This window comes from Mustela lutreola, chromosome 1 (genome assembly GCF_030435805.1).
Source record: "Mustela lutreola isolate mMusLut2 chromosome 1, mMusLut2.pri, whole genome shotgun sequence".
NCBI classification, from domain to species: Eukaryota; Metazoa; Chordata; class Mammalia; order Carnivora; family Mustelidae; genus Mustela; species Mustela lutreola.
This window is the reverse complement of record NC_081290.1, coordinates 277,316,989-277,329,616: the sequence shown is the minus strand read 5'-3', so window position 1 is coordinate 277,329,616 and position 12,628 is coordinate 277,316,989. Positions and strand designations below refer to the sequence as shown.

The 12,628-nt window shown below is 52.6% G+C and overlaps 2 protein-coding genes across 4 annotated transcripts; one reads left to right on the top strand and one right to left on the bottom strand.

Moving 5' to 3' along the window:
- Positions 1-268: 268 nt before the first annotated feature.
- Positions 269-3,491, bottom strand: CLP1 (cleavage factor polyribonucleotide kinase subunit 1). 2 transcript variants are annotated; one of them, XM_059142777.1, is made up of 3 exons: positions 3,363-3,491; positions 1,989-2,616; positions 269-1,396 (listed from the first exon to the last, which is right to left on the bottom strand). In XM_059142777.1, exons 2-3 carry the CDS (start codon positions 2,592-2,594, stop codon positions 725-727), a joined length of 1,278 nt encoding a protein of 425 aa, XP_058998760.1. In that variant the 5' UTR covers positions 2,595-2,616; positions 3,363-3,491; the 3' UTR covers positions 269-724. The 2 variants fall into 2 exon arrangements, with proteins under 2 accessions (XP_058998760.1, XP_058998749.1); XM_059142766.1 differs by having other exon boundaries at positions 3,111-3,480.
- A 4,064-nt stretch (positions 3,492-7,555) lies between these two features.
- YPEL4 (yippee like 4) lies at positions 7,556-12,415 on the top strand. Of its 2 annotated transcripts, none has more exons than XM_059142742.1 (5): positions 7,556-7,809; positions 10,199-10,532; positions 10,675-10,718; positions 11,082-11,190; positions 11,413-12,415. In XM_059142742.1, exons 2-5 carry the CDS (start codon positions 10,383-10,385, stop codon positions 11,500-11,502), a joined length of 393 nt encoding a protein of 130 aa, XP_058998725.1. In that variant the 5' UTR covers positions 7,556-7,809; positions 10,199-10,382; the 3' UTR covers positions 11,503-12,415. The 2 variants fall into 2 exon arrangements, with proteins under 2 accessions (XP_058998725.1, XP_058998735.1); XM_059142752.1 differs by having other exon boundaries at positions 7,561-7,809; positions 10,199-10,523.
- Positions 12,416-12,628: the final 213 nt, after the last annotated feature.

Sequence of the window (12,628 nt, the reverse complement as noted above, 5' to 3'; positions counted from 1 at the left end):
TGTCTAGAAAATGATTAAACCAGAAATCTCAATCCAAGTTTATCACCACCGCCTGTAGCTCCTCAGAGTAAACCTGGCACTGACAACAGATTTAGTATCTGTTTACCTATAAGGAAAGCAAAGAAAAGCCATTATAAAAATTCACCTGCTTGGCTCACAGGTGGGCTCTTGGCTTTCCTCTCCTCTAAGGACTTAGCAATAACTCATTCCAAGAATATTTCCATCTTGCTTAGGGAGAAAAAACAAAATTAAAAAAAATTATACCACCTTCTGTGATATGGCAAAAATATTTATTAAAATTTTCCACATTTGAGCTTTATTACAAAGAAGCCTTCTGATTCATTCTTTCATCCTGGATGAGATAGTAAATGCTATATAACAGAATATAAAGCAGTAATGGTTTAAAAAAAAAAAAATCCTCCTAAAAATCAATCCACCAAGTAGCACTGTGGAAGAAATGGGATTCTCCAGGACCTCAGAGAATTCAAAGTGGCACCTTCGGTGATCAAAAAAAACCAATTATATTCTCATGGTTGTCCTTTTGGTTCAAAATTAGAAGAGCTGGGTTTCCACCACCTGTTTTAAGAGGTAGCAATATGCTTTCTACTAGTTCACTATTTACTCCTCTGCGTGGCCTCAACAGAGTCTCATACCTCAGCCTATCTGCCTCTGGTGACGGCCAGAAGATCTTTAATGCCCAGGCAGCAAGGCTTCCTGCCAATCTCTACTTAAGATCCATGAACCGGATATCCATGATGAGAAGGAAGTTCTTGGGCAGTGGGCGAGGGGCTGGAGAGAGAACAGTAAACACCTGATGTTCCAGGTCCACACTGGTCACCACGATGAAGCCAGCCACACTGGTCTCGGAAAGGTTCTCCTCTGTGCCCTCAGCAGTGCTAACACTCAGGAGGTGGTGCACCATATCTCGGCCAGGTGTGACAGGTACTAGCTTGAGCTGATTGTCCTCCTGAGACATACCCAAAGGCAAACAGGAGTCTGGAATGGTGGGTGCCCCAACTTTGTAGATTTTCACATCTGAAAATTTGACATTGAAGGCATGGGGATAGAAACAGCCCCGGAATCCATAGAAATACTCACGGATACGCTCATCCCTACATTCTCGTCGGAAGTCTTTGGAGCGTTCAACCACACCCCCCGATTTAGGGAGCAGAACAGTGCGGACAAAGTGAGGCAGATCCCGTTTTAGTTCATTGTACAGTCGTTCTTGATCCAGAACCACTACCACATCGACCTCAAAGGCTGAGGCTGCGTGCACCAGGGCCTGGTACCCAGAGCCCTTGACCCAGCCACAGGTGTTAATGACACAGCCACTCACAGAGGCCCTTCGGTTCACTTCACACCTTTGATTGAACACGTCCGCTAACCGAGATGTAATCTGCAGAAGAGAGCATCAAGGTGAGGAAAAAAACAAAACAAACAAACTCATAGCTACATAGAATAAGTGGCTATTAGGTACAAGAAAAAAATGACATTCTTAAGGACTGTGGTTTTAACCCGTTAACATGGATTTCATTTTTATGTTGCTTCTTCTACTGTTTCATGTCCGAAGCAGAAATTTAGTAAATTACTCAGGAACAGGGCCACAGGGACGCCTGGGCGTCCTGGTTAAGCGACTGCCTTCGGCTCAGGTCATGATTCTGGAGTCCCGGGATCGAGCCCCGCATCGGACTCCTTGCTCAGCAGGGAGTCTGCTTCTCCCTCTGACCCTCCCCATTCTCATGCTCTCTTTCTCTCAAGTAAATAAATAAAATATTAAAAAAAAAAAAAAAAAAAAAGAACAGAGCCACAGAAACGTTTAACAATCTGAGGTTGACTTCTATTTGAGGCTGTCTTTTCCGAAATCGTGTGGCCATCATACCAGCTGAGAGGGAGCAACGAAACGGTCATAGACGGTTTTAATTAGCACACTTTTGCACAACTTTCTACCCTAACAGCAGCCCTTCCCTCCATCCCACCTTGGCTCTGACCTTATTATAAAGCTTGATGTTGGTGCCAGGAGTCGTGGAGCCAAAATGATATACCAAAGGGGCTTGGATAGAGAATCCCTCTTCAACATCTGCTGGCCGCTCAATGTAGAGGGCCCCCATGGTACCAGGGATGGAAACGGAGCCCTGGCCCACATCCAGCTCCACATAAGTGGGACGGCGGCCCAAACGCACTGCATAGTTGAGCAGTAGACGACACACTGTGGACTTGCCCACATCAGTGGGGCCCACTACCATCACCCGGGGGCCTCGCTCTTCTTCCTTCTCCGCCTGCCTCCTCATCTGCTCCAAAGCTGTGTGAGTGTTGAGATAAAGCAACATAGGTGTGTCCTTGGAGACATAAGCCACCTCGGTGCGGCCACTCAGCTGTAAAGAACAGCCATGCCAAGTGAAAACAGCCACCTTGGCACCAGCATCAAAGGTGAATTTCTTGTTTCGGGTCAGCTCTGTGCCAAAGATTTCTGCCATGCCGGCCAGCAGCTCCAACTGAACTGACTGAGATGCCTCCACCTCAAAGCGAAGTTCTGTTTCTCGCTCTAGTTCAAATTTAGTTGTTGGCTTCTTGTCATCGTTGGCCTCCTCTCCCATCTTTTCTGTGTAGGTGCTGTGCCTAGAACACAAATTAATTATCAGATCTAAACGGAAGTTACGACACTGTTCAAGATCCTCCCATGGATAGTTCCCCTTACCTTGCTTTATTTTTCTCCCTACGTGTCTCACTATGTGTTTGTTTATTGTCTGACTACCCCCGCTGGAATCTAAGGGTTGGGCAGTGTGGTTTGCTGCTGTATCTTCATATCTAGAATAGGGCTTGACAACCCGAAGGCACTTCATAAATTCACCGAGTGAATACATGATTCAGACATAAAATTATTTCTACACATTGACCTAAGACTTGATTATATCACCTCCATAGCTCCTTTCGTCACTCTACGGGGATACTCCACTTGAGAGGGCAACAAATGTCCACTCCCCAACTCTCTTAATCAACAAGAAAGGGCGTCTGCAATCTGGATGCAAAGCAGAAAATACTGGGATTGGACTTAGAAAAGAGCAGTAACGCCCCGCTCAGCAACTGCCAAGTACCGTCGTTAGACAAATCACCTTATCTCTCTGGACCTCTTCCTCGGCTGTCAACTGGAGGCACTTAGCCTTCCTCTCACAAAGCGTTGCTCCGGGCACTGCTGAAGGGAAAAAATTACTCCGTGGTCTAGAAAACGCCGAGAAATAGTGAAGAATGATCTCCGACCACGAGCCGCAGCTCTAAGTCCAGTATCTGTCCCGGGACCCCCAGACGCCGAAATCCGTCCTGGCCCTAAGGGGGCGACGATTGCATTCCCGAGCCTATTATCTCACCTGCGCAGCCACAAACCCAAACCCGTAAATGGAAGAGCCCCGACGCCACCTAAACCCAAAAGCACTCCACGCTCGCCCAGACCAACGCCGGAAACAGAGGCGGTTCCGCACTTGCGCAATGGAGAAGTCGCGGTCGCGTGATGCCTCTCGGGATGTGTAGTTTTGTCAGAATGACCTCAGGATGCTGTGCTCGCGCAGCCGCTCGGCCTTCTGGGAGCTGTAGTTAGGCGATTGTTTTGCTCGTGACGCCAAAGGTGGGCGGGGCGGCGGCCGTCCTTGTTAGCGAAGCTGGCCAGCCGTGGGTAGGAGGAGTGGCCGTTACGCCCGAGCGAGGCGGGGACCCGCCAAGGAGCCAATGGTTGCCGAGGCGCGGCTCTGTGCGGACTCTAGCGCCAGTGTTCCCGCTCACCTGCCGCGGGGAAAAGAGAGGGGCGGTGGAGAGGCCCTTGGAGGGTAGTGGGAAGGCGGGGGAGGAGGAGGGTGTTGGGGGGAGGGAAGGGGCTGGCTAGTTAGGCTCGCCATCTGGGTCCCACGACCATCTGCTTGCCTGGACCACAAGCCAGGCGGTGGGGGGGAATCTGGGAGTTAGGGAAAGTGGAGGAAAACAGCCTGTCGGAGGCCACCCTGGGCTGTCATTCCCTCTCTGACACAGCGCTTGGCACCTAGAGGGCACTAAAAACATTTTTTTAATAAAAGAATAAATTTTTTCCAACAACAAGAATTTCTTCCAACAATGTCTCTCCTCTTGAGAGGGAATTTCTGTTGGTGACTCGTTTCCCCTCCCTGAATTCCTGACAGTTCTACAAAGCCAATCATTTATTCCACAGGCAGCAGTTTGGGCCACATCTATAATCCTCAGGAGCTTGGGCTTTGGAATCTTGTGCTCTGCTTTGCCACGTTCTTGCTGTGTGACTTTGGGCAAATCAGGCATAAATGCTCGGAGACCCAGTTTCTGGTCTGTAAACAGGGATAATAACAGTACCCAACCTCTTAAAGTGGTTTTACAGATTGAATGGGATGATACTGTAAAGTACTAAGCACAGTGTAACAGGGCATCTGATATTAGCTCTTAAGTTTTTATTTTAGGCTGAGGAGGGGGAGCTCTAATAATGCCATCCATTTGTACAATAGTTTAAAATTTTCAAAGCCTTTTCCAGTATCTTCTCTCACAGCCAACCTATAAAGTCAGTTTTATTATCTCCAATTTCAGATGAGGAAGGAGACCAAGGTAGGTGAAGGGACTTGCCCAAGTTAGGGCTCAAGCCCAGGATTTGGGATTCTGAGTCCAGTTACTATAGGAGCAAACACTTACATAGTGTTAGATGCCAGGTACGGTTCTCTGAGTTTTACAGGTGTAAATTCATTTAATCCTCACAGGAGTCCTATGAAGCACATACCATAATTAACACCCCCCAGTTTAGGGATGAGTAACTTACTTCAGTCCAACTCCCATGGTTACTCGAAGCCTGGGACGATTATTTTCTGGGTTGCCTCTTTCACACCGACCCTGCCTTAGCACTCATTCTGTCCGAGTGCCATCCTCACTTCCCAAGGCTTATTCCTTAATGGTTTGCTTGAATTTATTCATTCACCACACATGCATTAGTTCTCCGGTGAACTTTCAGGTATCCCATAACTTTTCACCACTCTTCAAAAATTCAGTTCCAGGCTTCTATTTGCAAATTCTCTTCCGGAATAAGCTCAGCCTCTCCTCTTTCCCTGCAGTCTATTTCCCAGATCTGTTTCTTCGTCTCCACACTCTGTCCCTCGAGGCAATTTCTCCCAATTATTTGAAGGTCATCTTTATTTGGCTTATTTATATATCCATCTCAAGCTGAACTTAGGGAAAAGAAACTCTCCTTGCCTTTAGATTATCTCCATTTCACTCCCCCCCCCACTCCCCCCACCACGCTTTTTAAAAGTAATCTCTGCCCCCCATTGTGGAGCTCTGACTCACGACTCCCTTCCCCCACCCAGATCAAGAGTCACATGTTCCACCTACTGAGCCAGCCAGGCCCCCTCCAATTCACTCCTTAAACAGAGTGAGGAGGACACAACATTTACAGCACGCATGCTTGCCTACACTCTCTCTTCTTCCTTGTCATCTTTCACCAAGCGTTCCTGCGATCTCCACTCCCACCCCCAAAGAATACTGTCCTCATATGTCTTTTTCATTCTCCTCTCCAGTTAAACCCTTGATCATTTTCTTCCTGAGTTAATTGGTATCCCCTTTTTTTCCCTCCAAACTTTCAGTCCTTGCCCTAAGAACTACTCACCTACCTTTCCCCCCACTTCCCATTGTTTTCCTCAAGAATGGTTCCTCAAATTCCTCTCCCCACTTACCTTTCCTCTTTCATCTGCTGCCCAAACAGAAACACTTCTTTCTTTTTTTTTTTTTTTTTAAGATTTTATTTATTTAACAGAGAGAGAGAGAGATCACAAGTAGGCAGGGGGGGGCGGGAGCAGGCTCCCTGCTGAGCAGAGAGCCCGATGTGGGGCTCGGATCCCAGGACCCTGAGACCATGACCTGAGTCGAAGGCAGAGGCTTTAACCCACTGAGCCCCCAGGCGCCCCAGAAAACACTTCTTTCTTTACCCAGTTCTCCCTCTCAGTTCCAGACTTCTGGTAATATCACTCAAGGCATTTGCACTGTGTTTTCAGAATTTATCTTAAACCCCAGAATCCTCCCAGATTAAATAGAATTACTTGTATTTAGTTTTTTTTAATTTTATTTATTTGAGAAAGTGAGAGAGCACAAGCAGGGAGAGTAGCAGGCAGTGGGAGAGGGAGAAGCAGGCTTCCTGCTTAGTAAAGAGATCCTGGGGTTGTGACCTGAGCAGAAGGAAGAGGCTTAAGAGACTGAGCCACCCAGGTGACCCTCCAGCTACTTTTTCATACCGAGCTAGCAATGCCACCCATTACCCACATTTCCCTACTCCTGCCTGCCTTACATGTGAAAAGACAAAGGACCTATGAGCTGTCCTTTCTTAGTACCATTTTCTAGATGGTAGCCTCTCTTAGAAATTAGGGCTTTTATCTTAGAGGATATGTTCCATATCCACACACTTCAGAGATATGCACAAGACGGCACTCCATGAGAAACAGAATCTGAGTCAAATGAAATATAATTGGAAGCTGCTAGAAAAATAGCCCCCAAAAGTGTAAGTTCTTCACAAGATATAAAGTTGGTATATGTCTCTTGAGATGTCAGAATTTAATAGTAAATCCTCTCTGGGGTTCCGGGTATGAAGCTGAGAACAGTGTTTGGAAATAAGTACCGTTTATTAAGTGCGGATCGTGTGCCCGGCACTTTTTCGGTGTTTACATGCTACCTCACATCTCCATGAGGTAAATCTTAGGAGGAGTGGAAAACTGGCGGCACAAAGATCAGAAACTTGTCCAGGGGTTCCTGGTGAGTGTACTGGCAAAGATGGTACTCAAACTCAGGTCCCTTTGAGACCAAAGCCAGACCCCTGGACCTTGTCTGAAGATGCAGCTCGACTGCTGTTTTGTGATCATGTTCTTTGGCAAGGCTCTGCGCTAGACATTGCAGTCTTGGGATGCAGAGAGGAGTTTCCCAGAGGACCTTTCTCAGAAAGTTTACAGCCCAGTAGAGAACCTTATGTAATGTGGGTGTCTCTCTTCCCGAAGCACAAGTAACTTGGAGGTAGCTGAGGAGAGGTTCCTGCTTGTGAGAGGTCATATTCCGTCTAGGACTCCTTGAGGGGCATTAAGCTAAGGCTCCGAGGCTTGGAAGTGCCCGGTTCAAGCTTGGGGAGCGCAATGTAACCATCAATATGTCTTTCTTCTCCCTGCGTCAGGGCTGGCGTCCGGGCTGAGACGGGAAATATATCCTCTTGAATGTGTGCACACGCCTAGTTCTCTGCATCCATCTCTCACTGCCTGGCCACCTCCTTCCCTCCAGCCTGCCACCCGTACTCCATCCCTGCCCAGCCCTGTCCTTCCCCCAGGTTCCTTCTGTCTCCTTGGCCACACTGCCTTCCTCCTCAGCAACCAGCCTCTCCTCTAGCATCCCTCCTCCCGTCCGATCCGTCTGCTCCCACCCCCCTGCTCCCTCCCCGAGCCCCATCCCTCCACGCCTGCCCCCTCCTTTCCTCCCAACCCGCCTCCTGTGTCTCCCAGCCCTGCTCTGACGTGGGAGGTGAGGGGGTGGGGGATGGATGACTCACAGTGTTATGATGCAGTTCCACAACACACAGCTACATTCACCCACAGACCGAGGTACAGACGAGAGACAACCTCTGGCCCCCCAGCAGCTGGCCAGCTTGGCAGCCCCAGTCTCCAGCCCCTAACTACCTTCCCCCCGCCCCCATCCCCTTCCCAATTGAAGGAGCGGAGAGAGAAGAGAGAAGAGTGAGCAGAGAGATTGAGAGAGAGAGAGAGAAAGAGAGAGAGATAGACGGAGATCTCTGGAGCAGACCTCAAGGTGAGGGGGCAGCCCTTCTCCAAATGAATTTTTTTTCCCTTTTGCAAATTTCCTCCTCCTGCTGCGTGTTGCTTTCTCCCCATTGCAAAAGCATTATTCATCCACCCTTTGTCCTCCCTTCCCCCTCCCCGCTGCCTCCGCTCCCTTCTCAGCTCCTCCATCCCTCTCAGGGCTCGGACGGTTCCTGCACTTATTTTCCGGCAACTTTGGCTGCTACATCAGGCCTCACTGTTTATTGTTTTGCTGCTGGTGCAGACCCCCGAAGCCCGCCCGGGAGGCTGGCTGCGCTGCTAATTATTTGGACCATACCATGCCGAGAACGCCAGCCCGGGAAGGGGGGGGCGGTGAAACCTCGGAGCAGATGAGAAAATCCATTGTGAGCAGGTGTCGTGTCCCCCCCCACCCCCCCCCCACCCCGCCAGCCAGGCACAGGATTCGCACCTGGTTCCTCAAGCCTCCGCCTGGGCGCCTCTGCTGTCAGCGCTGGTTGCTCAGCACCCCCCCTCCCCCCAGCGCTCCTTCTCCCCCACCTCCCACGGTCCAGCCCCATCTCACTTGGGGGAACATCCTCTCCCCGGCACTCAGCTTGCCTTTGTTTTTTCCGGCATTTGCCCAACTTGATTCTTCCTGTGATCTGAGCCGGGGAAGCAATGACCCCAGCTCCCCCTCCTGTGAGTGAGTCTCTGGCCTTCTGTGCAGCCTCTCCTTGGCCTGATGGGGAAGCAGGGGAGAGAGAGGGAGGGAGGTGTGTCGGAGGCCCGGGAGGAGGAGATAGAGAGCAGGGACCCAGCCTGGCCCCCTGGCCGGGCCCCTGGCAGGTGCACTAGGTGGAGCGCAGCAGAGGGGAGCTCACAGGCAAAGTTGAAGGCAGACCTGGGAAGTGGGCGCTGAACAGTGGACACTGGTGAGGACGGTCCCTCTTCTGCGGCCAGAGCCCAATGTCACCCTGAACTCAGCTCAAGGTGTCTTTCTGGGGCCAAGGGTAGAGGACCTCAAACTGATGATCAGCTCTGTCCGGGGTGGGGGTTCTGTGGAGAGACTGCCTGGTGGCCCCAGGAAACACTGGAACGGCTGGGGCGCCCGTGGCCACCACAGAGCATGGGATGAGAGCCTGCTTGCCCAGGCTACTCGCAGTCATGCCACTTCTGCTCTGCTGAGTGGCCTTGTGTTGCCAGAGTACCCAGCTGGCACCTCGGAACCGGACTTGAGCTAAGGCCTGGGTGGAGAAGGCCCCATGGAGGAGAAGGCAGAACCTCACTGGTTTATCAGAGCCAACAGAGGGCCCCTCCCTTCTTATCCGCTGCCTCTAGCACCCTCTGCCACTTTGGGGTTGGAGTCTGGGCAGATACTGACCTCTCCCTCAACATTCCTAATCCGAACCCAGCAATTTTATCTAATGTCACCCACAGAGTCACTGCTGTTTGTCCCTACTCCAGGGAGAAGGTGGAAACGTTCTCCGCATTGTACCCCCACACCTAGGTTTTGAAAACAGAGGAGTCCCCCCACTTCGGCAGTGGACGTTGATCCCACACCACGCCACACAGCCCAGGAGGGCAGCCATCCCTGCCGGGATCCCCATTACCCATCGCTTCCAGCTGTTAGATTTGCCTGAAGGAAGAGAGATTTTTCTCTCCTAGGGCTGGATGTCCAAGTCTTTAACTGAGGCTAAGGCAACAGTGAGCAAAGAGCAGTAGAGAGCAAGGGGGCTCAGAGGCTGAGAAAAGAGCCAAGTCGCTGTTTCTGAGCTGGAACGAGTGGACCAAAGTGCAGGGCTGGCAAGCGGCCACATCTGAGGTCTTTGGTACCAAAGGAGACATCCATGAAGTTCTAGTTCCCAGAGTGGAGGACCCCCCCAGCCCCAGGACAGAGCTAAGCAGAGTGTGTGTGCCTGCCTGCCTTTCGGGCCGGCTTCTCCCCCCACACAGAATGTATGAAGGACCGATTGCATTGCAAATGGAGACCACAGAAGAGAAAGACCACCAGGCTTCCCCAACTTATCAAAGGCTCTGAACCCGAGCCTAGCAGCACACGTGGGGTGCAGACCCTCACAAAAGGGCTGAAACCCAGGAGAGAGGACACTTGCCGATGACAATGCTCCCATGGCAGCGTTGGTACCAGCAGGCTGCTCTCGGTGGAAAACGGCGAAGCCTCCTCCTGCCCCAGGAGGGAGAGACACCACCTCTCCGGCTGTGGCATCAGAGGCCTGGAACAGCTGCCAGCGCAGCCGGGAATCCAGGGGACTGGGCGATGGTGCGACTGGCACACTGAGGGTCCCTGGTGGTGGGGAAAGTCAGGGCAGGGCGAAGCTGAGCCCATCTTCCCCATTCCCCCTGGGGAGGGGCTCTTTGGGAGGTCAGGGCTCTCCTGATGCGCTCTTTCCTCTTCCCAGGTGACTTCTATTTCTATCTGGTTCACGTCTGGGGGGGCCCTGGCCGGGCAGCCCCCCCACATTTCTCCTGCCCTGAAACACGGCTCTAGCCAACCTGCTCCGCTGCTTCACCTGCGACCGTCTGTGTGGGGGCTGCACGGCGCCAGCCCCTCCGGCCCGCCAGGGCATTGTCCTCCAGCCTGTCATGCCCAGCTGCGACCCTGGCCCGGGCCCTGCCTGCCTCCCCGCCAAGACGTTCCGCAGCTACCTGCCCCGTTGCCACCGCACATATAGCTGCGTCCACTGCCGCGCACACCTGGCCAAACACGATGAGCTCATCTCCAAGGTACGCCAGGTGGGGCTCTGCCACTTCTCTCCCACCAGGACTCACCGAGGGGAGAGGCGACGAGGGCCGTCCGCCCTCCCCCTCGCCCCTGGGGGGCTCAGGCAGTGCCAAGGGCAACCCAGCAGTCACTGTCTGTCCTATGTCTCCACAGTCTTTCCAAGGGAGCCACGGCCGAGCCTACCTGTTTAACTCCGTGTGAGTCTACCTCTCTCTTTGTGTGTATGTGTGCACGTGAGTCCGAGCAACTTTCCAGGGCGGAGAAAGGGGGTGAGCCATCAGCAGGTGGCCTTGCACCTTTGGCTCTTGCCTCTCCTTTTGCCAAGGGGTCCGGAAACTCGGTCCTTGGTTCTCTCGTGGAGAGTCTGGGCAGAACTGGAACCGCTGCCCTGGAGAGGAGAGGCCCGGGGCCGTAGGCATGCAGGGGTGGAGTGTGGCCGGCCCGAGCTTCCCGTGGGGTGGTCTAAGTGCTCTCCAGGTGGAAGTTCCTTTGGGCTGTTTGGGGGCTGAACTGACAGAACGACTCCACTGGTGCCGGGTCCTTTGTGTTTCCTGAGACAGGGTCAACGTGGGTTGCGGACCCGCTGAACAGCGCCTCCTGCTCACGGGGCTCCACTCGGTAGCTGACATTTTCTGCGAGAGCTGCAAAACCACCCTGGGCTGGAAGTATGTAAGTACCCAGAGGGGGGGGCCACCCTCTCACGTGGACGCTCGTCATGGCCCACTGAGCCCTAGGGACCTCTGCAGGCTTTTGCATGGTCCAAAGAAGCAGGGAGCTCGTTGCTGGGTTGGACTGCGCAGGGGCTTTTGGGGGCAGGGGTAGGAGCCTGGGTAGGAGGAGGACCTGGAGGGGGTTTGTTTTGTCCTACCTTCATTGCTTCCCCTCCACCAGGAGCAGGCTTTTGAGACAAGCCAGAAGTACAAGGAGGGGAAGTACATCATTGAAATGTCACACATGGTGAAAGACAACGGCTGGGACTGAGGGGCTCAGGCAGGCTGTGCCCTTCCTCCGCATGCCCACCCTCCCCACACCTGTCCCCTGGCCCTGCCAAGCAGTCCATACCAGCATGAGTACTGCCCCACCCCTGGGGGGAAGCCGGCTCCCACCACCCCTCCCCCTCCTCCCCCCCATCACCCCCAGGCCCCTTTGGAAGGGTGGTCTGGGGTACCCCAGGGGTGTTCAACGCTCAGGAGTGGGCAGCAGTCAGGGAGAGACAGAGCTGGGGAAAGAGGATAGTTGTAGGTCCTTCTAGCCCTAAGGTCCTGAAATCAGAGGGGATGGCAGGGCATAGGTCAGGCAGAGCACCATGGAAGGATCCATTTCTGCCCTAATCTCTTGTTTGAGTGAACGGAGGACAAGCCTTAGGCACGGGGCTGGTAGTTCCCAGGCCACAGGACAGCAGATGAGAAGGGGCTTGAATTGGAGTGAAATTTTGGCCTCAGACACCGCGAGACACCAGTCTCTGAGGGTGAAGTTTCCCACCCCCGCTTGTAGGAGAAAGGATTCGGGGGTGTAAGGGGAGTTAAAAAAAAAAAATCCCAGATCCCAAGCCCTGGGAAATAAAAGAATCACAGGGGTTTCCATTTCACTCCACTTTTTAGTTCATCTTGGCACTAAAGAGGCACTTTCGAGTATCTTCACCAGTGGGTGGGGTGGGGAAAGCTGCTCCTGTAACAGCCCCCACCCCAGCTGGCTGTTTCCAGCGCGAGCAGACTTTCTGGGCATTCTCTGAGGCCCAGCCACTGCTCTCTGGGACCGTCCCTTGGAGGGGAGGTGGGACATCAGTGCCACGGGGTCAGGCTTCCTCGTGGCTGCCACCAGCGAACGAAACTTTTGTATGATACATAAAAGTGTTTGGGTCTATTTTTAATAAAAAGGGGAAAAGCAACTGTGAGGGACTCTGTCCTCTTGACTGTCCTTCCCATGTACCTACCATATACTATTCTGTCACCCCCCTGCCCCACCCCGCCCCCCAGGGGCCTGTCCCTTCACGCCACTAGAGGGCAGCAACTGCTTTGTTTGTGTCAAAACCCCACTGGAACTTTAACCAGGGGTTGGGTCTTCAGGTGAGGTCTGCTTAGTGAAGAGGGAGCTTTTGCGAGCTGTG